We start from the raw sequence: 24,555 nt of genomic DNA on the forward strand, positions 1-24,555 counted from the left end.
TGTCCCTGTGTCCCCATGTGACTGGTCACGCCTGGCGCCTGTACGGCTGCAAGCACGTATCACACGTCACGGACCCGCATCCCTGCATGTCTCTGTGTCCTCGTGTTCCCATGTCACTCGGTGCCTGCATCCCTGTGTGGCTCTGTTTCTTTGTGTTTCCGTGTCGCTCCTGCACCTGCGTCCCTGTGTCACTAGTCACAGCTTGGTGCCCCCACCCCTGTGTGACTTTCTGTCCTCTTGTTCCCGTGTCACTTATTGTGGCCTGCTGCCGTCAGCTCTGCATGACATTATCTGTTTTTGTGTAATCATGTCATGGTATCTACGTCACAGGCCATTATGTTTCTGCATCATAATACCTGCACACAGCAAGCGATATCTGGATTCCACATAACAGCATCAGTGTGACAGCTGAGTGCATGGGGCTCCCAAACTCACAGTGTCCCCATTGTCCCATCTGCATCGCTATGTTATGGGATCTGTGACGTAAACTAGTGTAAGTATCCACATCTTCATGTTGTACATTATATTGTCAGCTCTCCACTGACTAGCCTGACATGAATCAACCATAGAATCCTAGGACTGGAAGGGACCTCGAGAAGCCATCGAGTCCATCCCCTGCCCCAATGGCAGGACCAAGTACTATCTAAACCATCCCTGATAGACATCTATCTAACCTGTTCTTAAATATCTCCAGCGATGGAGATTCCACAACCTCCCTTGGCAATTTATTCCACTGTTTGACCACCCTGACAGTTAGAAACTTTTTCCTAATGTCCAACCTAAACCTCCCTTGCTGCAGTTTAAGTCCATTGCCTTTTGTTCTATCCTCAGAGGCCAAAAAGAACAAGTTTTCTCCCTCCTCCTTATGTCACCCTTTTAGATACCTGAAAACCACTATCATGTCTCCCCTCAATCTTCTCTTCTCCAAACTAAACGAGCCCAATTCTTTCAGCCTTTCTTCATAGGTCACATTCTCTAGACCTTTAATCATGCTTGTCACTCTTTTCTGGACCCTCTCTAATTTCTCCACATCATCTCAAGATTCAGGAGCTCATGGCGGCGCAGTCATTGCATTGCTAACCCCCCAAAACAAATTTTTATTATTAAACGTTTCTGTTGCACCCTATGTTTACCCAGAGTTTAGCAAATGCAGCTGAGGACTTACCCTAAAGGCAGACATGACCTAAAGGCCTGTTGCCTTACACAAGTTATTAAGAGGGAGGGTTTGAGGTTTATTAAATACTGGATAAATTGGAGGAGAACATTGAATTCAGGCATCAGCGGGGGTAGCCATGTTAGTCTGTGAAGGAACAAAGTTTGATGCCATATAGATTCAAGCACAAGCCCTTTTTTACGCACAGTTGGCAGAGTGTCACTTCGCTTGTTAGACTCAGTAAAACTGTCAAACAGCCGATTACAATGAATTATATAGGGTGCCAATGGGTGGAGGCAAGCAAAGGGTCTGGGCGTTCCCCAAGCCTCCTGGACAGATGTTAGCAGCAAGACATAATGAGCACTAATAAACCGATCATCTAAAAGATTACGTAAGTGCTCCGCCCAAGGCTCAGGTTCTCATGTGAATACAAAAGTATTATCCCTTAAGTTTTCTCTGGGAGGTGTTACTGTAGGTACAATCCTCTATGGTCTTGAGACATAAAGGAACAAATAAGCAATGCGTATATTGGTACAATTAGAAATGCTACTCCCCTTTCTGGGCTCAGATTGGTATCTGTGAAGGGTCTACACCATCACTCATATTGACATGTTAGAACTTGCCTTGAATTGGACTGAGGAAGTCTGATTATCTTTCTTTCTACCCAAGACCAGACTTGCAGGCCCCTTCCAATGAATTAGGATGCTATAATTCAAGATAAACTCCAATTATTGCTTTCACACCCATGGTTTACACTGAATTAGCTCTTGTTTGATGGTGAGTAGCCACAATCAGCCTTTGTCTGTGAATCTCCCATGTTTTGTTCCCTTAGAATGAAAGTTTTGGGGCCTGCTTTGTGTAACATTATGTTAAAGATTTTTGAACAAAGACAGTGGCCAGGTTCCAGCAAAATACAATATTAGGACCTTGGCCCTTCAGTCTATATCCACAGAAACAACGAGAAGTCCTCTGGCACCTTATAGACTAACAGATTTATTGGAGCATTGGCTTTTGTGGGCAAAGACTCACTTCGTCAGATGCATCTGACAAAGTGGGTCTTTGCCCATGAAAGCTAATGTTCCAATAAATCTATTACAAAATTCAGGGATGTCCAATTATTGTGCACCAAATGAAACATTTAGAAAAAGGAGCTCTGCTATGAATTTGGGGATGAGCCACTAAGATACCGATGGCAACATTTCATACCCAGTTCTGAAAAGGTTGCTGGGGATTAAATCATGGCTGGTTGTATCTATAACCTCTTGCACTTTGAGGCCGAGATCTAGCAAGGCACTCTGCAGGATGGAATTTGTTCCTGAGAAGACTCCCTTTGAGGTCCATGAGGAGCACTTTGCAGGATCAGGCCTTAACCAAAGGACATTCAAGGTACAAAATTAATTCACACTTTAATTAGTACCTTTAATAGCACCGTGGGTTGCTAAATATAAAATATATTGAAAGTGATATAAGCACATAGATTAAATAAAAGAAAGAAGTAAAGCTTTCAATGGTCATGCATTTTATCTTTTTCAGTAGGTTCATCTTGGTCAGTGAAAACAGTCTGATCGATTTAATTCTGTGAAGTCAATTTCTGATCAGTTTTGTTTTCTTGTGTTTGTACGCTTAGCCGGATGCTCCCATGTCTGGGTTGCAAACAGATGTTATTGCTCTAAATGTAAACTGTTTCTGTTGAGCAGTCAATGATGTCTGAAACATTTATTGATATGTTTTGCAAAAATAAGCGCTCAGCCGTAATACTTGCTTCATTTTTTTTCTTTTTTTGTGGTTCTGCTTGTGACGGAATGTGGTCCCAGAAGACCTATTGGGACGTTCCCTGATGTACTATCATGCCATTGACACCTATGCTCCTGCTTCCGGGGCTCCCCAACCCTCTGTCCTGCTGAACCACATCCTCTGGTCTCCCCCAGCCAAAGCACAGAGCTGGATCTACCCCACTGCAGAGCAATGCAGACATTGTTTAACTACAGCTCTGGGCAGATGCAGTTCTAGGCCACAGCACCTGGAAAATCAACCTCCAGAAGGGATCAAAACCCCAAATAAATGTGTCTCTTTCCATGTAGAAGATTTGCACAGGGAGGGCTTATTAGATAAGCCCCTTTATCAAGGAAAGGAAGATATGCACAGTGGTAGCCCTCCTCAGGTAATAATTTACACTGGGTTTGGTTATAAACAAAAGGACGTTTATTAAGCAAAACTGTAGGATTTAAGTGGTTATAAATAAAACAGACAGATCAAAATGAGTTACCAAATCAGACAAAAGAGAAAACACATAGCTAATTCTATTCTTGTGACTTCTTACCCTTAACAGCTGCCTTTATGTCAGGTGAAATCTTCAGGTCAGAAATGATCTTATCCTGACCTGGGTCTCCAGTAAAATGGTGTCTTTCCTGGGGTGTGCCAGGCAACTTCCAAGACAGGCTGAAGACAAAAAAAGGAGGAACCTGAGGATCCTCTTTGTACCTGTCCCCAGTGGAGGGAATTCCATTGTTCTCTTTGTGTAACCATATACTCCAAGATGGAGACTGTCACATGAGCAGGTTACCTGTCAAAGTTAGGGATCCCAGGGTAAGAGGACGTCTCACAGATGACATCCCATATTCAGCTTGTCATTGAATTGTTCACGTGCAACTTTTACTCTGGTTACCGTAAAGAATCCATAATTGCTACAAGTTTGTCCTAAGAGTCCGGTCCTGAAACCCCTAAGCATATGCAAACATTTATTCATCCGAGTAATCTTGTTGAAGCCAATTGGAATACTTCCATGCATAAAGTTATGTGTGTTAACCTTCTGCCAGATGGAGCCAGTATCACCCAGGGCTGGGTTCACTATCTAGGGGTTCCTCTCCATCCATCCAACACAGAACTGGCTTGAGCCCCCACCCAATAACCTGGATTATTCACACACAACCCCGGGCATGTCTCAGAGGCAGTGCTTCCCCAGCCCAGACTCTGAGCATAGAAAAGAAAATTTTAATCTAAAGGAGTAAAGTAACTTGGCATTAATTTGGGAAAACACCACAAACAGGGTTCATAAACATAAACCGTGAGCAAAAGTCCCACCTCAGGAAGGGTGGGCAATGTTCTCCTCTCAGGTTCTTCAGTCCAGCAATCTAAATGCCCCCATCACATGCCAAAACATTCTTGGTACCCCACTCACAGTTGCCGCCCTTGATCAGCGCAGACTGCACCTCCCATCCAGGGTTGGGGAAGGTAAAGAGACATCTTATTCACTCTGCTGGTCACCTGCCATCCACCTGCTCACTACTCTCTGCTGCCATCTGTTGGCTACTTGTTGCACTCCCACCACCCTTCTGGCCGTTTGCCACCATCACTCCAGCACCACACTGGTGGCCTCTCATCACGTCTCTTCCCTGCCACCCTCCTGGCTGTCAGCAACCGTCCACTGCCATCCCTTTCTTAGCTGGGACTTGTGCACACCAGTCTTAAATGATTTTTGCTTCTAGCAATTTCACTCTGAGTAGAGAAGATAGAAAAAACACGTCCAAAATCATTAACGTAGGAGAATAGGTTTAGGATTATGCCTATTTTGCTGTGTTCTTTAACCAGCGGTAGGAAATAAGTCCAGAAAAAAGTTGGCATATACTTCCACCTCCTAACCAGAACACCTTCCCTCATGCTCCTAATCTCAGAAGCTGAATGCAAATGTGCAAGATCAAAAATGCAAATAAAGTATGGATTTACATACCTTGCACCTCATTTGCATATTCCCACATGATTGTGCTTCCGGAAGAGGCTTCTCTGGGAGCAAAAATAGCCATGTAGACAGGGTTCCTTCAGGAAAAAAAAAATCCAAAAGAACCCTTCTTCTGCATTTGTTTCAGGAAGAAGGGTTCTTTCAGAATTTTTTTGTTTCTGAAGGAACCCCATCTACACAGCCGTATTTGTTTCCAGAAAGGCCTCTTTCAAAAGTGCGATTGTGTGAGAATATACAAATGAGGTATGTAAATATGCATTTTATTTGCATTTTCAATCTCACTCATTTGCATTCTCCTTCCAGAAGGGGAGTGCTGGGTAGATGTGGCCAGAGAGCACTGAAAGTTGAGCCACTGCTTAGCAAGGTACTTTCTGCGTGTGTTCTGTGAGCCCTGTCCTTTGGCACAATTTAGCACAATGCCACTTTTCTGTAGTCCCACAAAATTACAAATGTTGGTAATGATATTTCAGCTATCTCTGCATTTAATGCAAACATAGTCAATTTTGGGTGTGAAATTAAGTTGGCTACAGTAAGGAAAATATCAAAACCTCCTGCTGAATAGCTAATGAATCTAAGCAAAGCAGGGGCAAACTCTCTTTACGTAGACACTCCCAGGGTCTCTTCCCCCTTCCAATTAGCTGTAAGGGAAGCAATTTTTCAGATCCTGCTTCCATCTATGTACTTTGGTTTTTGAAAGCTGATGACGTAAATCACTTTCACATGTGCTAAAATGAAACTGTTTTGTTGCACTGAATAGTTCTATTCACATTACCTTTTTTTTTCATTCTTATACCTGCCAACAAAACGCTGTCTTCCCGAGTTCTTTAATCAGTCTAATGGTCTTTTAATAATCTTAGATGTATACTTTTCATGTTTACGCTAAGATACTGCTCCTCTGAAATAATTAACATATTTTTCATAGCCTTAATAATATTAGACCCATGGCTCTGTAGACACAGGAAAAAAGATAGTGAGTTTGTAAATTAAAGCTAGTGTAGCGAAGGGAGATACAGAAGAACAAACCTGCATGAAAAGTTTGAGCACAGATAAGTCCTTTCCCATCATTTTTGGTTTCTGTTCCATCTAAGTTATTTCAAGCAGACATGCAGGGAAAGGGTAGTCTTGTTACCAAAGAACAAGATTGTGCTTCAGGTGCCCTGTTTACTTTTCCTGTCTCTGACAGAGACTTACTGTGTAACATCAGGCATGTCACATAATCTGTCCATGCCTCTGTTTTCTCAGCTGTAAAATGAGGATTCTCTTGTCTTCCAGTTCCTAAACCAGCACCATCACAACAGTCTCTCTGAATGTTTTCCAGTAACACACTAAGCAGCGTAATTGACATCTGGCCATGCCTGGACCATTCAGTCTCTCACCTTCTTCCCCAGGGGAAATTGTGTATGCAATGTAGTGTTTAGTTAGCGAATTTAAAATATGTATCTATATTACACATTCATAGTTTAAATTAGCAAAGGCAAGGTCAAAAAGTATGCCTTAAACTTGGAGTGGAAGGAGGCTGAGGTTTGGATAATAGTACCTAGCCTGTGCAGCTCAGGTCATTAACGTTTAGTGTTTTATTTTTATATGTGAGATCCTTGGATAGTAGAAAGTGCTATAAAAGTACAAGGTAATATAGGAAGGGCTATTATTAAAGTCCCTCAGAACAAAAACTTCACAGAACTCAAGGAGCTGTGCCATGAATGCTGCTTGTCCTGCCCACCAATATTGCCACATATTTTCCCTTGTGCTCCTCCATCTGTCCATTCTCTTCCTTGAGAGTAAACTATTTGGGGCAGGGATCCTTTCCTGTTCTGGGCATACAGTGCCTAGGCTGGTGAGCCCTGGTCATTGGCAGACTGCTAGGCATTGCCTCAGAGCATGCACTACTGTGAAAGCTACACACAAGCAGCTTGGCTTCCCATCCTAATGTAACCCAGAAGGACTGAGACCACTGACAAGGGAGAGTGTCTGCTCTACAGCCTTAACTAAGGGGTTGTTTTCACTTACATGGAGATTGACGCTCTGGAGAGCAATCTCCCAGGCTTCAATTTAACAGGTCTAGTAAGAACCTGCTAAATCAACCACTGGTGGCACCACTGTTGACCCTGGTATTCCACTGGGCTGCAAGGAGTAAAGGAAGTTGATGACAGAGTTTCTTCCATTGAGCTCTTGTAGGGGGATGCTGCAGAAATTCGACCGAAGGTATGTTGACTTCACCTATGCTAGTCTCATAGCAGGACTGGCATATCTAAAGTTAACTTACTCCAGTACTGTAGACATGGCCTAAAAGGAAGTTGGCTTTTAGCGGGGTGTGGTAGAGGCACATGGCTTTAGCTCCTAAGATCACAGGATTAATCCCAGCTGCTTACGGATGGCTTCACAATAAGCACACATTTATATGGCTTTATCTGTGTTGCTTGTCCCAGTGAAGATTTGATTGAGTTAGAGGGCAGCAAGCAAGGCAATTGTCTGGGGCCCCTTTTCACATGGGCCACTGTAAAGCTAAGCTGGCTTTGGTTTTAGCTGCAGGTTGTGGAGCTCAGGGCCTTGGGCTTCAGCCCTGTGAGGTGGGACTTCAGCTTTCTGACCTGGGCCCCAGAGAGTCTAATGCTGGCCCCGCTTGCCAGACCCTCTGCTCACAGCCTCCCAGGAGCTCTGGACCCTGGCTAAGAACCACGTTACACAGGTATTCTTTGGAGCCTTGTCTGACATCTGACTAAGGCAAACCTCCAGAGAATGCCATGGAGATTCTCCTTATTCTGAAACAGCTGAAATGCAGTTTTTTTCTCTCTACCCAATGGAAAGATAGTAGCAATTTTATTCTGTGTGTGAGTCTAATAATTTTATTGGGCTTCTGTCTAGGATCATAAGGAGTTGGGAATAAATTTCCATCAGCCAAGTGATTTCAATTTGCACAAAACCTTCTCCCATCCAGGTTATAATAGAAGCCATTTGGAGTCATTACTTTTTATTTTTTAAACTCCTCAGTGTGCCGGTTAAAAAACCAACTTCATTTTAAAAACTCCAGTGGCTTTGGTGAAATGTTCCCTCCTGAAATGTGCTTGTTTTAATTTTTCATATAAAGGGAAAAGTCCAGTACTGCTCTAGAGATCTTGAGTTTTTTGTGATTTATTTTATACTCTGGTGTTCTACCAAATGCATCTGTCAGCTTAACAGTATTATTTAGATGAGAGATGGGTCTTTATAGTTTCTCTTTTCTCTGTATAAAAGTAGTATTGCTTGAGAATGCAATTTTTAGGAGTGGGTCCAGAATTTAAAAAGCCAGGTTAACCTTGCGATAAAAAGAGATTTTTTTCTCCCCTTTATTCTATGTTTATAAACATATTGTTACATTGGAGCCATCAGTGCATGGCATTTTATTTGCTTTCTGTTATTTCATAGAATTTTTAATTCCCTCTATAGAACTAAGTTGTTCTAAGCTTACCTCAGGGTCCTCTAATGTAAACAAATGAGCTTTTTAAGTAATCATCAATTTGCTCTTGGAGTGGGATAAAGCTTAGAAGGCAATCAAAGTACAGCCTCTGTGACAGGGAGGCTGAAAAGCCACAGCTCCCAAAGTCGCTTGAAGAACGAAAAAATAAAACTTTCTGATCCTTTTTTTTTAATGTCAGTGTTACCATCATGGAGCACTCAAAATCATGACAGGTCTCAAAAATCACGAGTTTTTTTAAAAAATAAGGTGCCACAGGACTTGATTTTTTTAAAGTAATAAATTTTGGGGAGGAGGGTTATTATTTGCCTTGTGTTTTCTGAGACTTTTGGCTGTATTTGGGTTAAGTTTTCAAGCTTTTATCTGCAGGTATAACTTACTTTTCTTTCTTTTTTTTTTTAAAAGTCGGATTTTGACATAATCACTTGACTCCAGAAACTGAGGCTTTAAAAATCATGAGACTCAATAAAATCACAGGAGTTGGCAACACTGTTATTTAGAGAGAAAGCAGAAGATGCACCTCTCTCTGTTCATCCTTTGATTTCCTTCTGTTTTATAATATACCAGCTCACTGCTGCTATCTCCACCAAGAGCCATCTTTTTCTAGAAGGGATTCAAAATGGAGGACAGGTCATTAATGAAAGGAGCTTCTTCTCCAGGCACAGTTGTATAAATTAGTCGATGGGACTAGAGTGAGTTTTTCTGTTTGATTTTATTTTTGTGCGGTTGGAGCACTCAAAGATCCAAGCCAGGATCACAGTTTGATGACAATAAGTGTTGTAGGAATATATAGGAAGGCTATTCCCATATCAAAGAGCTTGCAATTTAATTAAAAACAGGAAACAAGTAGGTGTAACAACCAATGGAGTGGAGGCAAAGAGGAAGGATGGAAGTAGCAAAAATGAGATCATATGGTTTCTCTAGAGGGGTATGCCACAGCCACAAAAGGGTTAAAAGCTAGGCTAGCTGCCTCCTCAGCTTGTCCTAATTGCTGGGAGAAGAAGGCTTTGCAGACAAACCAGGGCAGCTGTTAGGGAGATGGAGAGTTACCAAGAGGTGGGTGCTCAGCAGTAGATTGGACAGAAGCTGCAGAAGGAATTAGATTTCAGCTGAGAGGAGGCTGAAGCTCAGGGAAAGGAGCTCCAGGAAAGGAAAGAAAGGTAGGAAGCAACCTGGAGGAGCAGCAGCAGCGGCAGTGAGTGATTGGAAGGAGTAGGCTCTAGCTGCTTAAACAAGGGGTCCTTGGGCTGGAACCCAGAGCAGCAGGTAGGATGGGGTTTCTCTGCCATCCTGCAGGCTGGAGGTAGGAAGGCCTCCCTCAGGAAGAGTAGGCAAGGACTATACTGACTGGGCTGGGACTAATGGAGGCCCATAGGCCTTTGGGACTCGTACTTTGGTCCCTGCTGGGGTTGTCATAAATAACCTGGCCAGGGGGCTGGAGTTGTGAAAAGAGGCTGACCATTGCTAGGCCAAGCAACTGTGTGTATAGTTAACTGCGATGGGGTTGTTCTCAGGCCAGGCGAGGATGTGCTGGCTGACAAGTGACCTGTGGCAGTTACTTATGTTGTCTGAGGCGACAGCTACGCTATCTCTGCTCACATAGACATCATTCTGCCAGCTCAGTGAAAATGGTTGTGTAGCTGTGGTAGCATGGGCAGAAGCCCTATGGGTGTGTGGTGAAAGGGTTCACTTTACGGGTTCACTTTACTGGGACATGGTGGCCCTGAGGGGCCTGGCCCAGGCTGTAGCCCCATTACCCTCAGGAAAAAAAATGGAGATTAAATTATAGATCATGCCTGAGCTTATTTATAGAACTGTATTTCTCTAGGACTTGTAGTTTGAGACAGAGAGAAATTGATTTTTGGGAGAGAATTCATGATTTTTTGAAATGAAATAGGCACTGAAAAGTAAAGCTGTAAAGATAACTGGCCTAGTTATAAAACATTTGCAGTCAGGTTTGCCCATTAGAATAAAAAATTCAAGGCATCGAAGTATATAATGAAGTGGTAGGAAAGCTGCAGCCCATTGGGCTTCTGTGTGTGACCCGTAAAGTGTTTTGTTGCCCATGTGTGGGGTTGCTGGATTCTGCTGGCTTCCATCCGTGTGGGTTTTTAACTACTGATATTACTAAAGTGATTTGCACAAAAGTTGAGCTGTGTGAGGGCTGCACACAGCATAGACTGTAAGAGCTGTGCGCTCCCTCTGCAGTCAATCAAAGCATTGCTATGGGTCAGTCCATACACCCTGCAAATTCTAGGTATGCAAGCGCAGTTAGTGAAACTACCCTATCCGGTGACTGTCTTGGTTACAATAATCTTTCAGCCCACTGAGGCAAAGGAGAGCAATGCATGTGGCCCACTCACTAGCCTGGGTTGCCCATCACCTTCATAATGATCAAAAAGCAACAAAATAATCAGCAAAGGTGTAGGACTCTCAGGCTACATCTACACTGACTATGGAAGATTGATGCTTAGGTTCGATCTTCCGGGGTGCTGTTTCATGCGTGCATGAAACAGCATGTTCTGGGGTCAGCATCAACCCTGGAACTCCTCGTGAGCCATGAGGATTAAGGAAGGTCAACGGGAGGAGTGCTCCTGTCGACCTTCTGCAGTGAAGACAGTAGTGGAAGTTTCCAGCTGCAAAGTCTCTTTTTGGTATGCAATTGGTGCACCAGAAAGCACATAGCAGCCATCAACCTTCCAGGTAAGTGTAGACAAAACCTCAGGCTGGGTGTTAATGTTAAAGGAAAATAGCAAAGGGGAGCACTTTTTTTTTTTTTTCCCCAGAAAAGCAGAACCTTAATTTGAGAACTAAAACAAACTTTTTTTTTTTTTTTTTTATAGCTCATGAAAGTGCAAGTCTGGCATGAGAGACTGTACCATGTATGTGGGTGGGGACCCACATTTTAAGAATATATGGGACTGAAAAGAATTATGATTAGACCCTCAGCGCAGGTAGTGGTGCCATGGGCCTATGGAGCCTGTGTAACTTCTCTTTGCTGCCCCTGCAACACCGTCAATTTTAGTGTGCTAGGTAGGTGAGAGTTAGCTGTCTTCTCTTTAGCATCCCGCCAGGCATTGATCTTCAGAGAGGCTTTAAAGGAGGAGGGGCTATTGGCCATGGGCATTATTTTAGAAAGGGGGCAGGATGAAGGAGTGCTGAGGTGTTGTGGTAGAAGTAGACAAATTTTGGCATTGAAGGGGACTCTGCAGGTGAAGCAGAGCAAAAACAGGAAGGAGTGATAGGCAGAGGAATGAAATAGTAGAGGGAGGGGCAGAGCTGTGAATGGCTTTGAAGGAGTAGACAAGAAACTTTAATTTATCTTAATTCTTTGAGCAGTTGGGCTGGTTTAATTCTGGAGCAGTTGTAGAGACCCAGAACGCTTGCAAGAGGCTGATCAAAGACTTCTCATTATCATGTATACATACACATATACAATTTGTGTTTAACTCATTGTTTTTATTCAATTACCCTTGTGGTTTAAAGCTACTTGTCATATATGACACCTCTGAGTCCAATGAATGATGATAGAAATGGTCCTTTTGTTTACCACCTCCTGTCTCTTCTCACAAAAGGCACTAGAGGGTGTCCTAGGACCTCCCTCCACCTCCTGTGTCTCCACACAAGATATGAGGACATCCCTTACTTGTGGTTGGTTACATACCTGTCCTCTTTCTAATGCTGTTTCTTGACTGCCTGGGCAGGCCTTTGTCAGCTTCCTTTCCTTTCTTGAGGAATGAGCATGCAGAGAATCTGAGTGCGAGCACTGTACCATCTGCTATAATGGCATTCTTTCAGAAAATCAGGAGAAGTGGCATCTGAGGTGTCCCATTGCAATGTGTTGGGATTTGTTTAGCACACAGCAGGGAAGAATTTTTTGTGCCCAGCAAAAAAAATTCCATGTAAAGTATTTGACATCTATTTCAAATAAACAGATCTTTATGCTATATACTTTCCCCGGCTTCAGCTATTTTTAGCACCCTTCATGTGTCTTGTACGAAGAGCCACACTGTTAACAGATAACCAGTCCCTTCATTAGTCATTGAAATGTAATCACTTCTGAGGTAGAAATAGGAGCACGGCCTAAAGAATACACAGGAACAGTTCATGACAGTGTAGGAAAGGAAGCAAAGAAGAAAATTTGTGGAGGAACCTGACTAGGTAAGATGTAATTAACTCTGCTGAAATCTGTTCAGTACAGTGAACATAACACTTTTGGTATGGCTAAAAATGCTATGGGATAGATAAAACATGCCAGAGGTTTTACATCAAAGCTGAAAGAGCGCACCTCCTACTGCATAGTGACTATAATATGGGTGAGCTATTTAATTCAGCAAGAGCTACTTACTCACCATGAGAACTTCCTGTGTACACAGCGCATAGTTAACGTGTGGAACTCCTTGCCAGAGGAGACTGTGAAGGCTAGGGCTATAACAGAATTTAAGAAAGAGCTTGATAGATTCTTGGAGGTTAGGCCTACAAAAGGCTATTAGCCAAGTATAGGAATGGTGTCCCTGCCCTCTGACTGATTGTCGGAGGCTGGAGATGGATGGCAGGAGACAAATCGCTTGATTGTTGTCTTTGGTCCACCCCCTCTGGGGCACCTGGTACTGTCCACTGTCGGCAGACAGGCTACTGGGCTGGATGGACCTGTGGTCTGACCCAGTAGGGCCGTTCTTATGTTCTTAACCCTGGATTTTCCTTGGAGATGTCCCTGAGTGTTGATCAAACCCAGAATTTCTTGTTTTGTGATTGTCGTGAGATGGTGGCTCAAGGAGGTATGACTGCAGGGCTGTTGCATGTTTTTATTTAAACTTACTTAGTACAGCTTTGGCCTGTGAACTAGTTACTGAAGTGCTGGAATAACTATTTTGGAGGCCTGAACAGGGAGGCCAATGGACTTGTGAACCAGGCAAGGTGTGAGAGAGCCCAGCTCTGCATTCCTGGGTGGAATGGGGGCAGCCAGCCCTTGGCACCTCGGGAGTGCACCACCCCTTTGCCTCCACCAGCCCTCAGAGCTGCCCAGAGTGCATCGTGCAATGCTCCAGTGGTGATTTAAAGGGCCCAGGGCTCTGGCTGCCACCACACCTGCAGAAGTGGCGCTAGTGGCTGGGAGCCCCGGGCCCTTTTGAATCACCAGACCTTGTGGCAACTGCTCTGCCTCCCTTGCTCCTCCCTGTTGTTGGGCCTGAAATCATGGCCATTATGCCCCCTTAGTTCATGCTTAATTTGCAGAGTTCTTTTGGAGTAATATATACAGAGAGAGAGAGAGAATGGAAGGGGCACTAAGCATGTAGGCCAAATACATGAATCACCGGAGGAGTAAGATCACACCAATGGAGAGTGTCCAGGGTTTTGTTTTTCAAAGATCTGTAACACTCTTGCACTTCCAAGAGTAGAAGTGACTGGTTAAGAAATTCCTTTGCTAATCCCATATTCCTTATTTGCCCTTTTGTCCCCAAAAGGACAGCAGTTGAGATTTCCCACAACACGGTAAAGAGCTGAGGAAATAGAGATAAGCCAATGGAGTGAGGCGGGGCATGAGGGGAAGACTTAAGAAAGCCGAGTCACAAATTCTGGGGCCTAAGGCAGCTGCAGAGCTGCCCATCCCAAGGAAGGGGTGTGGGTAGGGGATCAGCACCTGGGAGTGTGCCTAAGAAACCCAAAGCTTGGAACAGCGTCCTGGCTCTGTCCAGCACCTGTTGGCTTAGGTGCCTGTGGGATGCAGCAGATGGAGCCACTTCCAATAAACTGGTCAGAGTGGAGGACAAGCTGTGTAACAGGAGTGACAATACATACACACTCAGTGGCTTTTTATTGTACACTTTTTGTTGCCCTGCTCAGCCTACGCTTGTTCATAAAGTATCTTTTTACTGTCATTGTTCTGAGACCAAGGTTTTTTTTTTTCTCTGAAGGATACCTGTTGTGCTATAGCTAACCAAAAGCTTTTCTTTTAAAGTGGCACAATCATTTCACATTAATTTCTCTGATAGCAGGCGAGCAGCAAAGAGAGCCAAAAAGAACAAGATGCAGACTTGTTTTTTGCAAATACTCCGTCTTCTCTCCAAATAAAAATGGTTCACATCATTGTTGATGATAAAGGTGGGTTCTTCATTGCTGTGTGATGACACTTCTTTAGCCTGTAGGTGGGATGAGAAAATACTTGAAAAATAACTTCCAGATCATTTAACATGAAGTTACAAAAACATTTTGGGCAAAATTCTCCTCCCTGAGGTTCACCGAGGGTTTGTATTGTGTGTTTTATTCCTTCTTACAGATATCTCACTTCCGTCATCTGCACTCAACATTTGTAATAGAAGTATAAATGATGGTGCTATGTTTTCATGAAGTGTAAATTTTTTCAAAGCAAACTAAGATCTAGACCCAGCAATTCACATTAATTTCAGTGAGAACCATCTGGGCCTTGTGCATCTCACTCTTGTCCATAACAACCTATTTTAGGTTTAAAAAAAATAGGAAAGATCAGAAATAGTTTCCACTAGTGAGTGCTGTGTGAGAGTCTGTCAGTACAGGCTGCAGCAATACTGAGGACTCTAAATGAGCTGCAACCTGCAGACAGGGATGCATTGTTGTTAGAAATGGAGAGATGTGGCTTGTGGGAAATCAGACACAGATTTATAATTGTACAGCTCACAAACAGAATATCACTAACTAGCCCTGTCCTCATCTGGCACTTCAGAGCTTGCACTGAAAAAGGGTCATGTCTTTCCACTTCTCACAAACGTTGTGATGTCAACTATTGGTTATGTGGCTCTTCTCCCTGTCATCACTTGTAGCTTCCATGAATGTCAGACTATTACCCTTCACTTCTCAATTCCATACTAGTTAAATGGCAGCTCCCACTGTGGTATCATAACTTATGCTCATTTTGGAGGCTTGGAATCTCACCCGGCAGGTACGATGTTTCTGAGAAGTCTGGTGATTTCACACACTCAAAAATCAGGGGAAAACATGCTCAGATTAAAAAGGAAGCCTTGGCAACTGTATTTGCAGTGAGTGCATTTCACCTGCATTCCTACAGCTCATTGCAGTTTATAACAGACTGCTTAAGCCTCTTCTAGAATCTTGTACCCAGAGACAGATAATAGAGTTAACAAAACATCTGTTAACGTACTGTTAATTAGAAACTGAAAATGCTTTCTGTGTGCATGGGGGGGAGGAATCTGTTTTTCGAGTTATAGATGACATATATACAACAGAAGAAATATCTTGCATTACATTTAAATGAAAATGGTGTTCCTTTATCCAAACACTTTGAGCTCAAAACAGTAAGCAGAGAACAACCAGAATCAAGATGTTCTTTCCCATATGGGCATATGCTACTTTTCACATGCAGGGAATCTGCAAATAGACCTATTGGCTCGAGGAGACACGCTGTCTAGCTCAAGTATCAGAGGGTTAGCCGAGTTAGTATGTATCTTCAAAAACAACAAGAAGTCCTGTGGCACCTTATAGACTAACAGATATTTTGGAGCGTAAGCTCAAAGACCCGCTTCATCAGATGACGCGGGTCTTTGCCCACGAATGCTTATGCTCCAAAATATCTGCTAGTCTATAAGGTGCCACAGGACTTCTTGTTGCTGTCTAGCTCAGAACTTTTTTCGCTGAGAATGGCCAGTACAGGGTGCTTCTGAGAAAGATGCAAGGCACCCTATAAGGAAGGAGTATGGAATAACCTGTCAATAGGGAAGTTTCTTCCTAACCCTGGGTGGTTATTTTTTGAATATATCTTACTAGTCATGTAACTGTTTAATATTCTTTTTAATTCTGCAGAGTACATAACTGTAATAGTGTCTCTGTTCCACAGGTTACTTTATGCACTGGTTAACAGAAGTGTTTCATTTCATCTGCTTTAAACTTGGCATGGGTCTAAAATTCATTAGGCATTCTTTTGCTCTAATATTACAGGAAAAGGTCAGTGGGATTTTTCCAATCTATCTTTCCTCCACTTCATTATTTTAGATTTCTCAATCTTTGTTGCATTTTGTGGCATCATGGTTAGTTTCACCCTTTGTGTTGCAGTGACTTTGCTCTGTTGGGTTCAACCCTTACAATGGACATTTTTCTGAGGTGAATTGTTACCTGAATTTGATGCAGAATCTCTTTACTTTACATGCCAATGAACCGGGTCAGAGTTAAATGTAGTTTACATTTCACAAAGACGTGGATGTTTAGAGGACAGAAGGCAGCAGAAACACTGCATCCTGCGTATGTGCATTAACAGGCACGTGTATTATGAGTTTCATTCTCACAGTCTAGACAGTTTCTAATATTCATTCGTGGCATGAACGGTGAGCGCTTTTTTTGTGCTGTTTTGCCTTGAGCTGAGCTCTTTCTAAATAATGGAGATATGAAGCCTTTGGTGCTCTCATACATCTCCCAATGGGGGAAGGGTGGAGGGGAAGAGGATTTTTATAATCCTTCTTAATTTAGCATCCTTTCTAGCTCTACTTTTCCACATAACTTTATGGATATGCTGATGGGACTGCTGGGGTGCTGTTGTTTGGACCCTGAGGAAAAGGGGCATGGTCCTTTGGTAGGCAAGGAGAATTGTTTTGTTGAATTCAGTGGGCACTGGATCAGGAGCATAACAATTTGGTGTGTAGGGCTGTCTAGTTTAGCATTTCTGATTAGTGGAAGTGATGAACGTGGTTCAAGAGAGATGATGGCTAGTAACACAGGAAAGGGACCAAGAGTGGCTGTTCTCTTTCCTGTTTCAATCTATTTAGTGTGTGTAATGCAAAAATGTGCATGAAATTAAGCTATCTCATTCTGATGAGGGGTTTAGGGATGATTGACAACTGCTAAGCTAACTGGCCCACAACACCATCTGCGTGGCTTTTTGGAATCACACAATAATGCAACTGGAAGGGACCTCAACACATCATCGAGTCCAGTCCCCTGCACTTATGGAAGGACCAAACACCATCAGGATTATCCCTGACAGATATTTGTCTAACCTGCTTTTAAAAATCTCCAGTGATTCCACAACCCCTCTAGGCAATTTATTCCAGTGCTTAATCATCCTGACAGTACGGAAGTTTTTTCTTGTAATGTTCAACTTAAATCTCTCTTGCTGCAATTTAAGGCCACTGGTTCTTGTCCTGTCATCAGATTGAGGATAATTTTTCTCCTTCTTTCTTGTAACAACCTTTTAGGTACTTGAAAACTGTTATGTCCCCTCTGTCTTCTCTTCTGCAGACTAAACAAACCCAATTATTTCAATCTTTTGTCATAGGTCATATTTCCTAGATCTGTAATCCATTTTTGTTGGTCTTCTCCAGACCTCTACAATTTATCCTCCTCTTTCTTCAAATGGGGTGCCCCAAATGGGGGACATTACTCCATTTGTGGCCTAATAAGCACAGATTAGAGCAGAAGAATCACTTATGATGTTTTGCTTGCAATACACTTGTTAATACATCCCAGAATTTATTTATATATATGCAACATTGCAACACTGTTGTGTCCTATTTAGGTTGTGGACCACTAAGACCCCAAGATCCCTTTGTGTCATCCTCCTTCCTAAACAGTCACTTTCCATTTTGTATGTATGAAATTAATCCTTCCTAGGTGGACTACTTTGCAAATGGGCTCCTTTCTGTGAAGTGCTTGTCTGACACACTGTCTTCCTGGTGGTGGTATACAGTCCCGGGGGGGAAAAATATGTATTTCAGTTGTCTAGAGTTCCTCTTCTAGCCTCTCTGTCTTAAAGAGCCCACTGGGTTTGGATTTGTGCAGCTGCACTTATAAAACCTAGACAAGACAAGAAGAATGGCCACACTGGGTCAGACCACCTAGTCCATTTTTACTCTCCCAGTGTAGCCCATACTCCCTCCCATTTCAAATTCATCTCCCATGTATTCATGCTGTTCACTTAACTGCGGGCTTTGCTCCCCTGCCCCCGTCGAACCTAGTTTAAAGCCCTCCTCACTAGGTTAGCCAGCCTGTGTCCGAATATGGTCTTCCCCCTCCTCGAAAGGTGAACGCCATCTCTGCCTAGCAGTCCTTCCCGGAAAAGGATCCCGTGGTCAAAGAAACCAAAGCCTTCCTGGCGACACCATCTACGCAACCAAGCATTCACCTCTAGGATACACCTGTCTCTGCCTGGGCCCCTACCTCTGACAGGCAGGATTGAAGAGAATACCACCTGCGCCCCAAACCCCCTGACCCGTGCCCCCAGAGCCCTGAAGTCACTCTTGACCTGCTCAGCGTCACACCTCGCAGTATCATTAGTGCCCACATGGATGAGAAGCATGGGATAGTAGTCAGAGGGCCGGATAATCCTCGGCAATGCCTGCGTAACGTCTCGGATACGGGCCCCCGGCAGGCGGCACACCTCCCAAGAGGAAATGTCAGGGCGACAGATGGGCGCCTCCGTCCCCCTCAGAAGAGAGTCTCCAACCACCACTACTCTGCGTTTCCTTCTTGCAGGGGTGGCAGTAGACTTCCCAGCCTTGGGGGTACGAGGCTTCTCCTCTTCTGTACAGGGTAAGTCTTGGTCTCCTGTATCGAATACAGCATAATGGTTTTCCAGTACCACGGTGGGAGGGTTCTGAGCAGGGGTGGGACACAGCCTGCTGTGAGAAGTAACCAGCTGCCAGTGTCCACCCTGGTCCACCTCCTCCAGTGGTTTATCAGCCGTCCTGTGCTCTGGGACAGTTACCTCCGTAGTCTCTACCTGAATACTATCCAGGAACTGCTCATGGACTCGGATACTCCTCAACCTGGCCACCTCCTCCTGTAGCTCCCCCACCTGCCGCCTGAGAGATTCCACCAGCAGGCACCTTTCACACTGAATATTCCCCTCAGCCTGGGTATCAGTAAGTGGGAACGGCAAGCCACAGTCCTTGCAGAACCACACCACGATCTGGGTAGAAACATCCATGGTCAGGCAGTCTGTCTGGCTACAGGCACAAGTGGAGGAGACAGCAGTAGTGCTGGCACAGGTGTTGCGGGTCTTCCTAACCATTACAGTCCTCTCTGTCACACTCTGTCAAACTCTCTCGTAAACTCCCCTGTCTGCAGCTCCCTGTCCGCTACGCTCCCCTGGTCTGCTGCTATTTTTAGAGCCGTGAACCCCAGTTGGTTGACTTGGGCTCTGAGAGACTCAGTTTTTATTTGCAGTGTAAACCTACGCTCCAGGCCCCCGTTCCCAGAAATTTCAAGTCCTTCCATTTTGACTGAGTTCAATTGGTGGTGTAAGAATTCAGCACTTCAAAAATCTGGCCTGAATTGTCGTGTAGCCCAAAGCTGGATGTTGAAAACGCCTGTGAAACTTGAAAGTGTGGGCAACTCTAACCCCGAGGGCCATAGTGGCCCCTGGATTCAGGGATTGTAACTTTATAGAAGGTTCTAACGTAATGAAATTCAGTAGGCAGTTTTCTGCGTTTACTTGCCCTCAATCAGACCCGTCTGTTATAGTTAATGCTAGTGCAGTCCTCTTTTAAATAACTAAACAAATATAAAACAAAATTAAAATTCCTTGACATCTTCAATATAGTCACAAGAAGAATGGTCCTCATAATTGCTGGGTGAGAGAATCCTAAATAATGAAGTCTTCTATAGATATGTGCTGTTTTTACTAGAATGTTTCCATTGAATGTAATAATGTGCACATATATATTTCATCCAGAATAATCAATGCATGTGTGAAATATGACTAAATTATGACCGCAAAATGATTGAACCAATGTTTTATTGAAGTTTCAAAGAGTGGAAATGCAATTTTTGGTGTCTTGTATAGTTTAAAGGCGTAAATAAAACATGATTTGCAATGAACAGCTCGGTGCCTCTTAAAATAAATCTCGTATTTGTGGATTCTTTTTTCAGGTGCACCAACATTGCCTTCCATTCTGTACCACAGATAAATATTAATTAATCAGTAATGAAAGCTGAGGGATTTATGGCACAGGCTCATATCAAATTAGAATAAGAGACTATTATTGCTGTCATAAAGTAGCTTTGAGAAAATAGGTTATACTATGAAAATGTAAGCGGGAAAGGATTTGGAAGTTTCTTTTATTGCATTAGGTGACTTAAATGGAGGATTTTTTTTTTCTGGGCCTCATTTAGCAATCTGTGTTCTATGAAAAGCATGTTATGACAATGTATCTTCCTGAACATGTGCCAAATGATGATCTGAACAGGAGATAATCTTCTACTTGGATATTCCCCCTTGTTAATTACAGTTGCATTTGCTGGTGTAGAACTTAAAGAGCCAAGTTTCAGACTTACACCACTGTAACTCTGGCCTTAGTGGAGTTACTTCTGATTGGCCCCTCTACCTTGCTTCCATCATTGGCACCCAAGAGAGCAGCCTGCTTTATTTTATGGAGAGACAAATAAGGGCTGGTTTGCATAGCTGCGTAATGTGCTTTACAAGGGTGTAATTTCTAAAACGTACCGATGTGTTGCATGTTAATTGGTCCCTGCAGACCTTGATGATGCATGCTAAAGGTTCTCTATTGTGCGTCAATGCAGTGCTGTTTCAAACAGCAGTACATTATGGAACACCAGCAGGCTCTATAGTGCATTAGTTTGCTTTAGAAATCACCTCCCACAGCCACAGAGTTGACTACCCCACTGTGCAGATAAGCGCTAAGACAGTAGGGTCTGATTGTTCACTATCTTGCACTTCGTGTAGCTAATTCCTCCCATGGGAAGTGGGTATAAAATGCTACCAGATCAGAAGAATAGCAATACACACCAGCTTTGCTCTAGTATAAGTGCCTCCAACTGGCCCAAGACAGGCCCAGTCAAGTCTGCTGCTGGGCATGTGGCTCTGAGACACAATGCTAAATGTGAAGCTCCAGGCACAAGAGCGTTGTGACTGAAGCTTGTGTAGCACAGGTGTTGATAATGCTACTTTGCACAGAGGTGGCACTTTTCATGCTAATATCTTAAAAGACACAAACCCTAATTAATAAAAAGGCCCCTGACATCCTCTGTTAGTGGTGCTGATGCGGGGGAGGAGCAGGGAAATCCAGCTGGACTCCAGAGCTTGGCTTTGAGGGCTCTTCCTATTTCTAGAGGGGAAAAGAGTGATCAGGATGCTGTCGTGAGACTAGAGTTCAATCCTTTGCTTCACAGGCTTCTTGTGTGACAAGTCCCCTGCTTTCTCTGTGTCTCCATTTTCATAACACTATGCTAACTAACAGTGGGCTGATAAGGATAAATGCCCTACAGACCATAAGGTGTTCAGAGATACAACACCAATCACTATACTGAGCACCTTGTACAGATCAACAGCCATTTTTACTAACGGAAATGCTGAGTCAAAAGCTGAATGGTCCACTCCAGGTCTAAGGCTGGGTCTACACTAGGCATTAAAGTCAACTGCAGATAAGCAGTTTTAGCTACAGCAATTGCTGTAGCTAGGACTGACTTAGCTGTAATAGACTTATCTGACTATTTTCACAGAGGGAGGTCAATGGGAGAAACTTTCCCATCAACCTTCCTCACGCTATTGAGGAGCAGAGGGTTTGACTGCCGACCCCTGATAGAGACGCACCAAATCCAGCTGCCAGGTGCGTGAAATTGAACTCCGGAAGATCAACCCGGTTAGTCTAGACGTACCCCTAGACTCAGTGTCAGCCCCAAACTTTATCTTCTGTTTGTATATGTGCCTGTGCCAGACATTGATTAGCTCAGCCCAAGGCTTCTTACTTTCATCTCCATCCCTCCACTGCTTTCCTCAGCCCTAAAGGAAACATTGGCTTACCTGTTTTGTCGTTGGATGGCCGTGTAAGTCACAGAGAAGATGAATATCAGCACAAGCACCGCTACTATGATGCTTAAGATGAAAGCGGCAAGCAGGATGTTCGGCTCTGGCTCTGAAGTGTCAATGAGCATTTTCTCGGTAAATGCTAGAGATCCATTATTTGGTTCTGGATTGATGCCCAGGAGTTTACACATCAGTGGGTAAATGTGAATACTATCAAAGGGCGCAGCAAAGTAATTCTCTTTGAAATCAGGACCAAAAGCTCTGAATATTGTCTTCATGTCCATATCCCCATTATCAAAACCATGATCTCCTTTGTTAACGTATAGTATCAACCTCTGAAAGAAAAACAACAATCAGTCTTAGCTTTATGCAGCGCCTTTCACCCCCATGGCACCATCAGACGCCATGGTGTCCAGCCAGTTTTGAAGCAGTAGCCACTAGAGAGGTTGGACACCACTATATAGGGTACTGCTTCAGCAAAATAGACACATTATTCTGAAAATAAGCAGTCCTGTAGCACCTTCATGACTAACACATTTATTAGGTAATGAGCTTTTGTTGGTAAGACCCACTTCTGAAAATCCGAATTGGGTCTTGCCCATGAAAGTTCATTACCTAATAAATAAACTTGTAGCTTTTAAGGTGCTACAGGACTGCTTGTTTTTGGTGAAGCTACAGACTAACATGGCTACCCCTCTGAGATTACTGTAAATAAATACGTGGAGATACCTCTCCATAAGGCTGGAAGGGAACCTCAGGAGGTCATTGAGTCCAGTCCCCTTGGCAGGGCCAAGCACCATCCATTTTTCCCCCCCTATTTGCCCCAGCTCCCTAAATAGCCGCTTCAAGGATTGGGCTCTCAACCCCAGGCTTAGCAGGCCAATGCTTGATCCACTGAGCTATTCCTCCCTGTTTATTGTTCAAGCCAACTCACCACCCTCAACTGGCCAAATAAACACATGCGGTTAGCAGCTAGCTCATTGGACACCAGTCATCAAACTTAACTTTCCAGACAGCAGCCACTTAGTCCTACATGAAGGAAACTTCTGTTTCTAGGCTGAAAACCCACCCCCAGAACAAGGGTGCACAATAATAGGAACCAACTTAGAGGAAGCAGTGAAAGAAAATACCATATCTAGCTGATGGTATAAAGGGACTGAGGGAAGTGAAAGACCATTTTAGTAGGAAATGTGCCAAGAACAGCACTAGATTCAAGAATGTGCTTTTGTTTGCTAATTGATGCACTAGGTAGGTGTAATATTGAGATGTGACGACATCTGCTGGGGGGGTGGGCAGGAGGGGAGACTGCCCCAGGGTCTTTAAATACCCCCTCTGAAACTACTCCCCCACTCACGCATCTGATGAAGTGGGTCTTTGCCCACAAAAGCTTATGCTCCAAAATATCTGTTAGTCTACAAGGTGCCACAGGACTTCTTGTGGTTCTCAAAGATACAGACTAACACGGGTCCCTCTCTGATACTTGCGCCAGGGCCCAGTGATTCAAGAGGGCCCAGGACTCCTGGCTGTACTGTGGAGGCTGAATCCCTGGGCCCTTTAAATCCCCTTTGGAGCCCTGTGTGGTGCACTCTGGGCCTGGAGTAGGTGCGGGACACTCTGGGTGGTGCTGAGCTGCCTGGGGGAAGTGAGTCCCAGCCTGTCCCTTCCACCCAAAGCCCTGCCCCTTCCAGGTCATGGAGCCAATCCCCACCCACCCTTCCCCACCTTGCCTAGGGGCCTGGCAAGGCAGCTGGCCCCACTGAATGTAACAATTGCAGTTGATATCTGTCTTTTCCCAGATAACACCCCAAAAGTACCTCCAATTCCTTTGGTATGTTAAAAATATGCAGCCAACATGCCAAACTCTGACAGTGGTCAGTGCACCTGACTCCCCTCTGGATGTGGAAGAAAGGAGCAGTTGAAAATAAGGAGCACCTGATAGTCCCTTGTCCTGGTTACCCAGATTTTACCTTCTGTCCTGCCCTCGTGACACACTGGCTTACAGCGCTTTCCTGGTGCCTCGGGCAAAGTAAGCTGTAGCAGGCATAGATCTTCTGCGGGGTAAATATCTGCAGAGCTGGGGAACAGGGAAGCAGAGTGTGACCCTGACTGCCACTTTCTGCTCGCTGAAGTGCTCCTGGTGAAGCACAAAGCTGCTTTGCCTCCTGGTGAGGGCTTAGGGGTAAGCTACAGCCACGCTAACTGGTGTTAATATTAGGGGATTGTACAGGATGTGCAACTGCCAAAAATAACCACTGCGTGAGTGTCATTTCACCAGTACTTTGCACTGTTACTGGGTTTATGGCTTTATCCAGACTCCTGAATCTCATTTCTCATGCTATGCAGAAAGGGCACCTTTGTAGAAAAGTCTTAGGAAGAGGTTTGCATTGTTAAATTTTCTGGCAGTGAGCCATTGTGGGAAAATAGGGATGACTCCAAAAATGTTACAGTGCAGTTCAACTGTAATACAA

General features: G+C 44.0%; 1 protein-coding gene across 1 annotated transcript in view; it reads right to left on the minus strand.

Annotated features, from left to right (window-relative positions):
- Positions 1-14,380: 14,380 nt before the first annotated feature.
- The window catches only part of LOC142021816 (ectonucleotide pyrophosphatase/phosphodiesterase family member 7-like), a 51,748-nt gene continuing 41,573 nt past the window's right edge, over positions 14,381-24,555 (minus strand). Inside the window, exons 4-5 of the mRNA XM_075011027.1 lie at positions 22,085-22,422; positions 14,381-14,480 (exon numbers count right to left, since the gene is read on the minus strand). Of these exons, the coding sequence (XP_074867128.1) occupies positions 14,420-14,480; positions 22,085-22,422 (399 nt within the window). The 3' untranslated portion in view covers positions 14,381-14,419. The remainder of the gene's footprint in view (positions 14,481-22,084; positions 22,423-24,555) is intronic.

This window comes from Carettochelys insculpta, chromosome 16, assembly GCF_033958435.1.
Source record: "Carettochelys insculpta isolate YL-2023 chromosome 16, ASM3395843v1, whole genome shotgun sequence".
Classification (NCBI taxonomy): Eukaryota; Metazoa; Chordata; order Testudines; family Carettochelyidae; genus Carettochelys; species Carettochelys insculpta.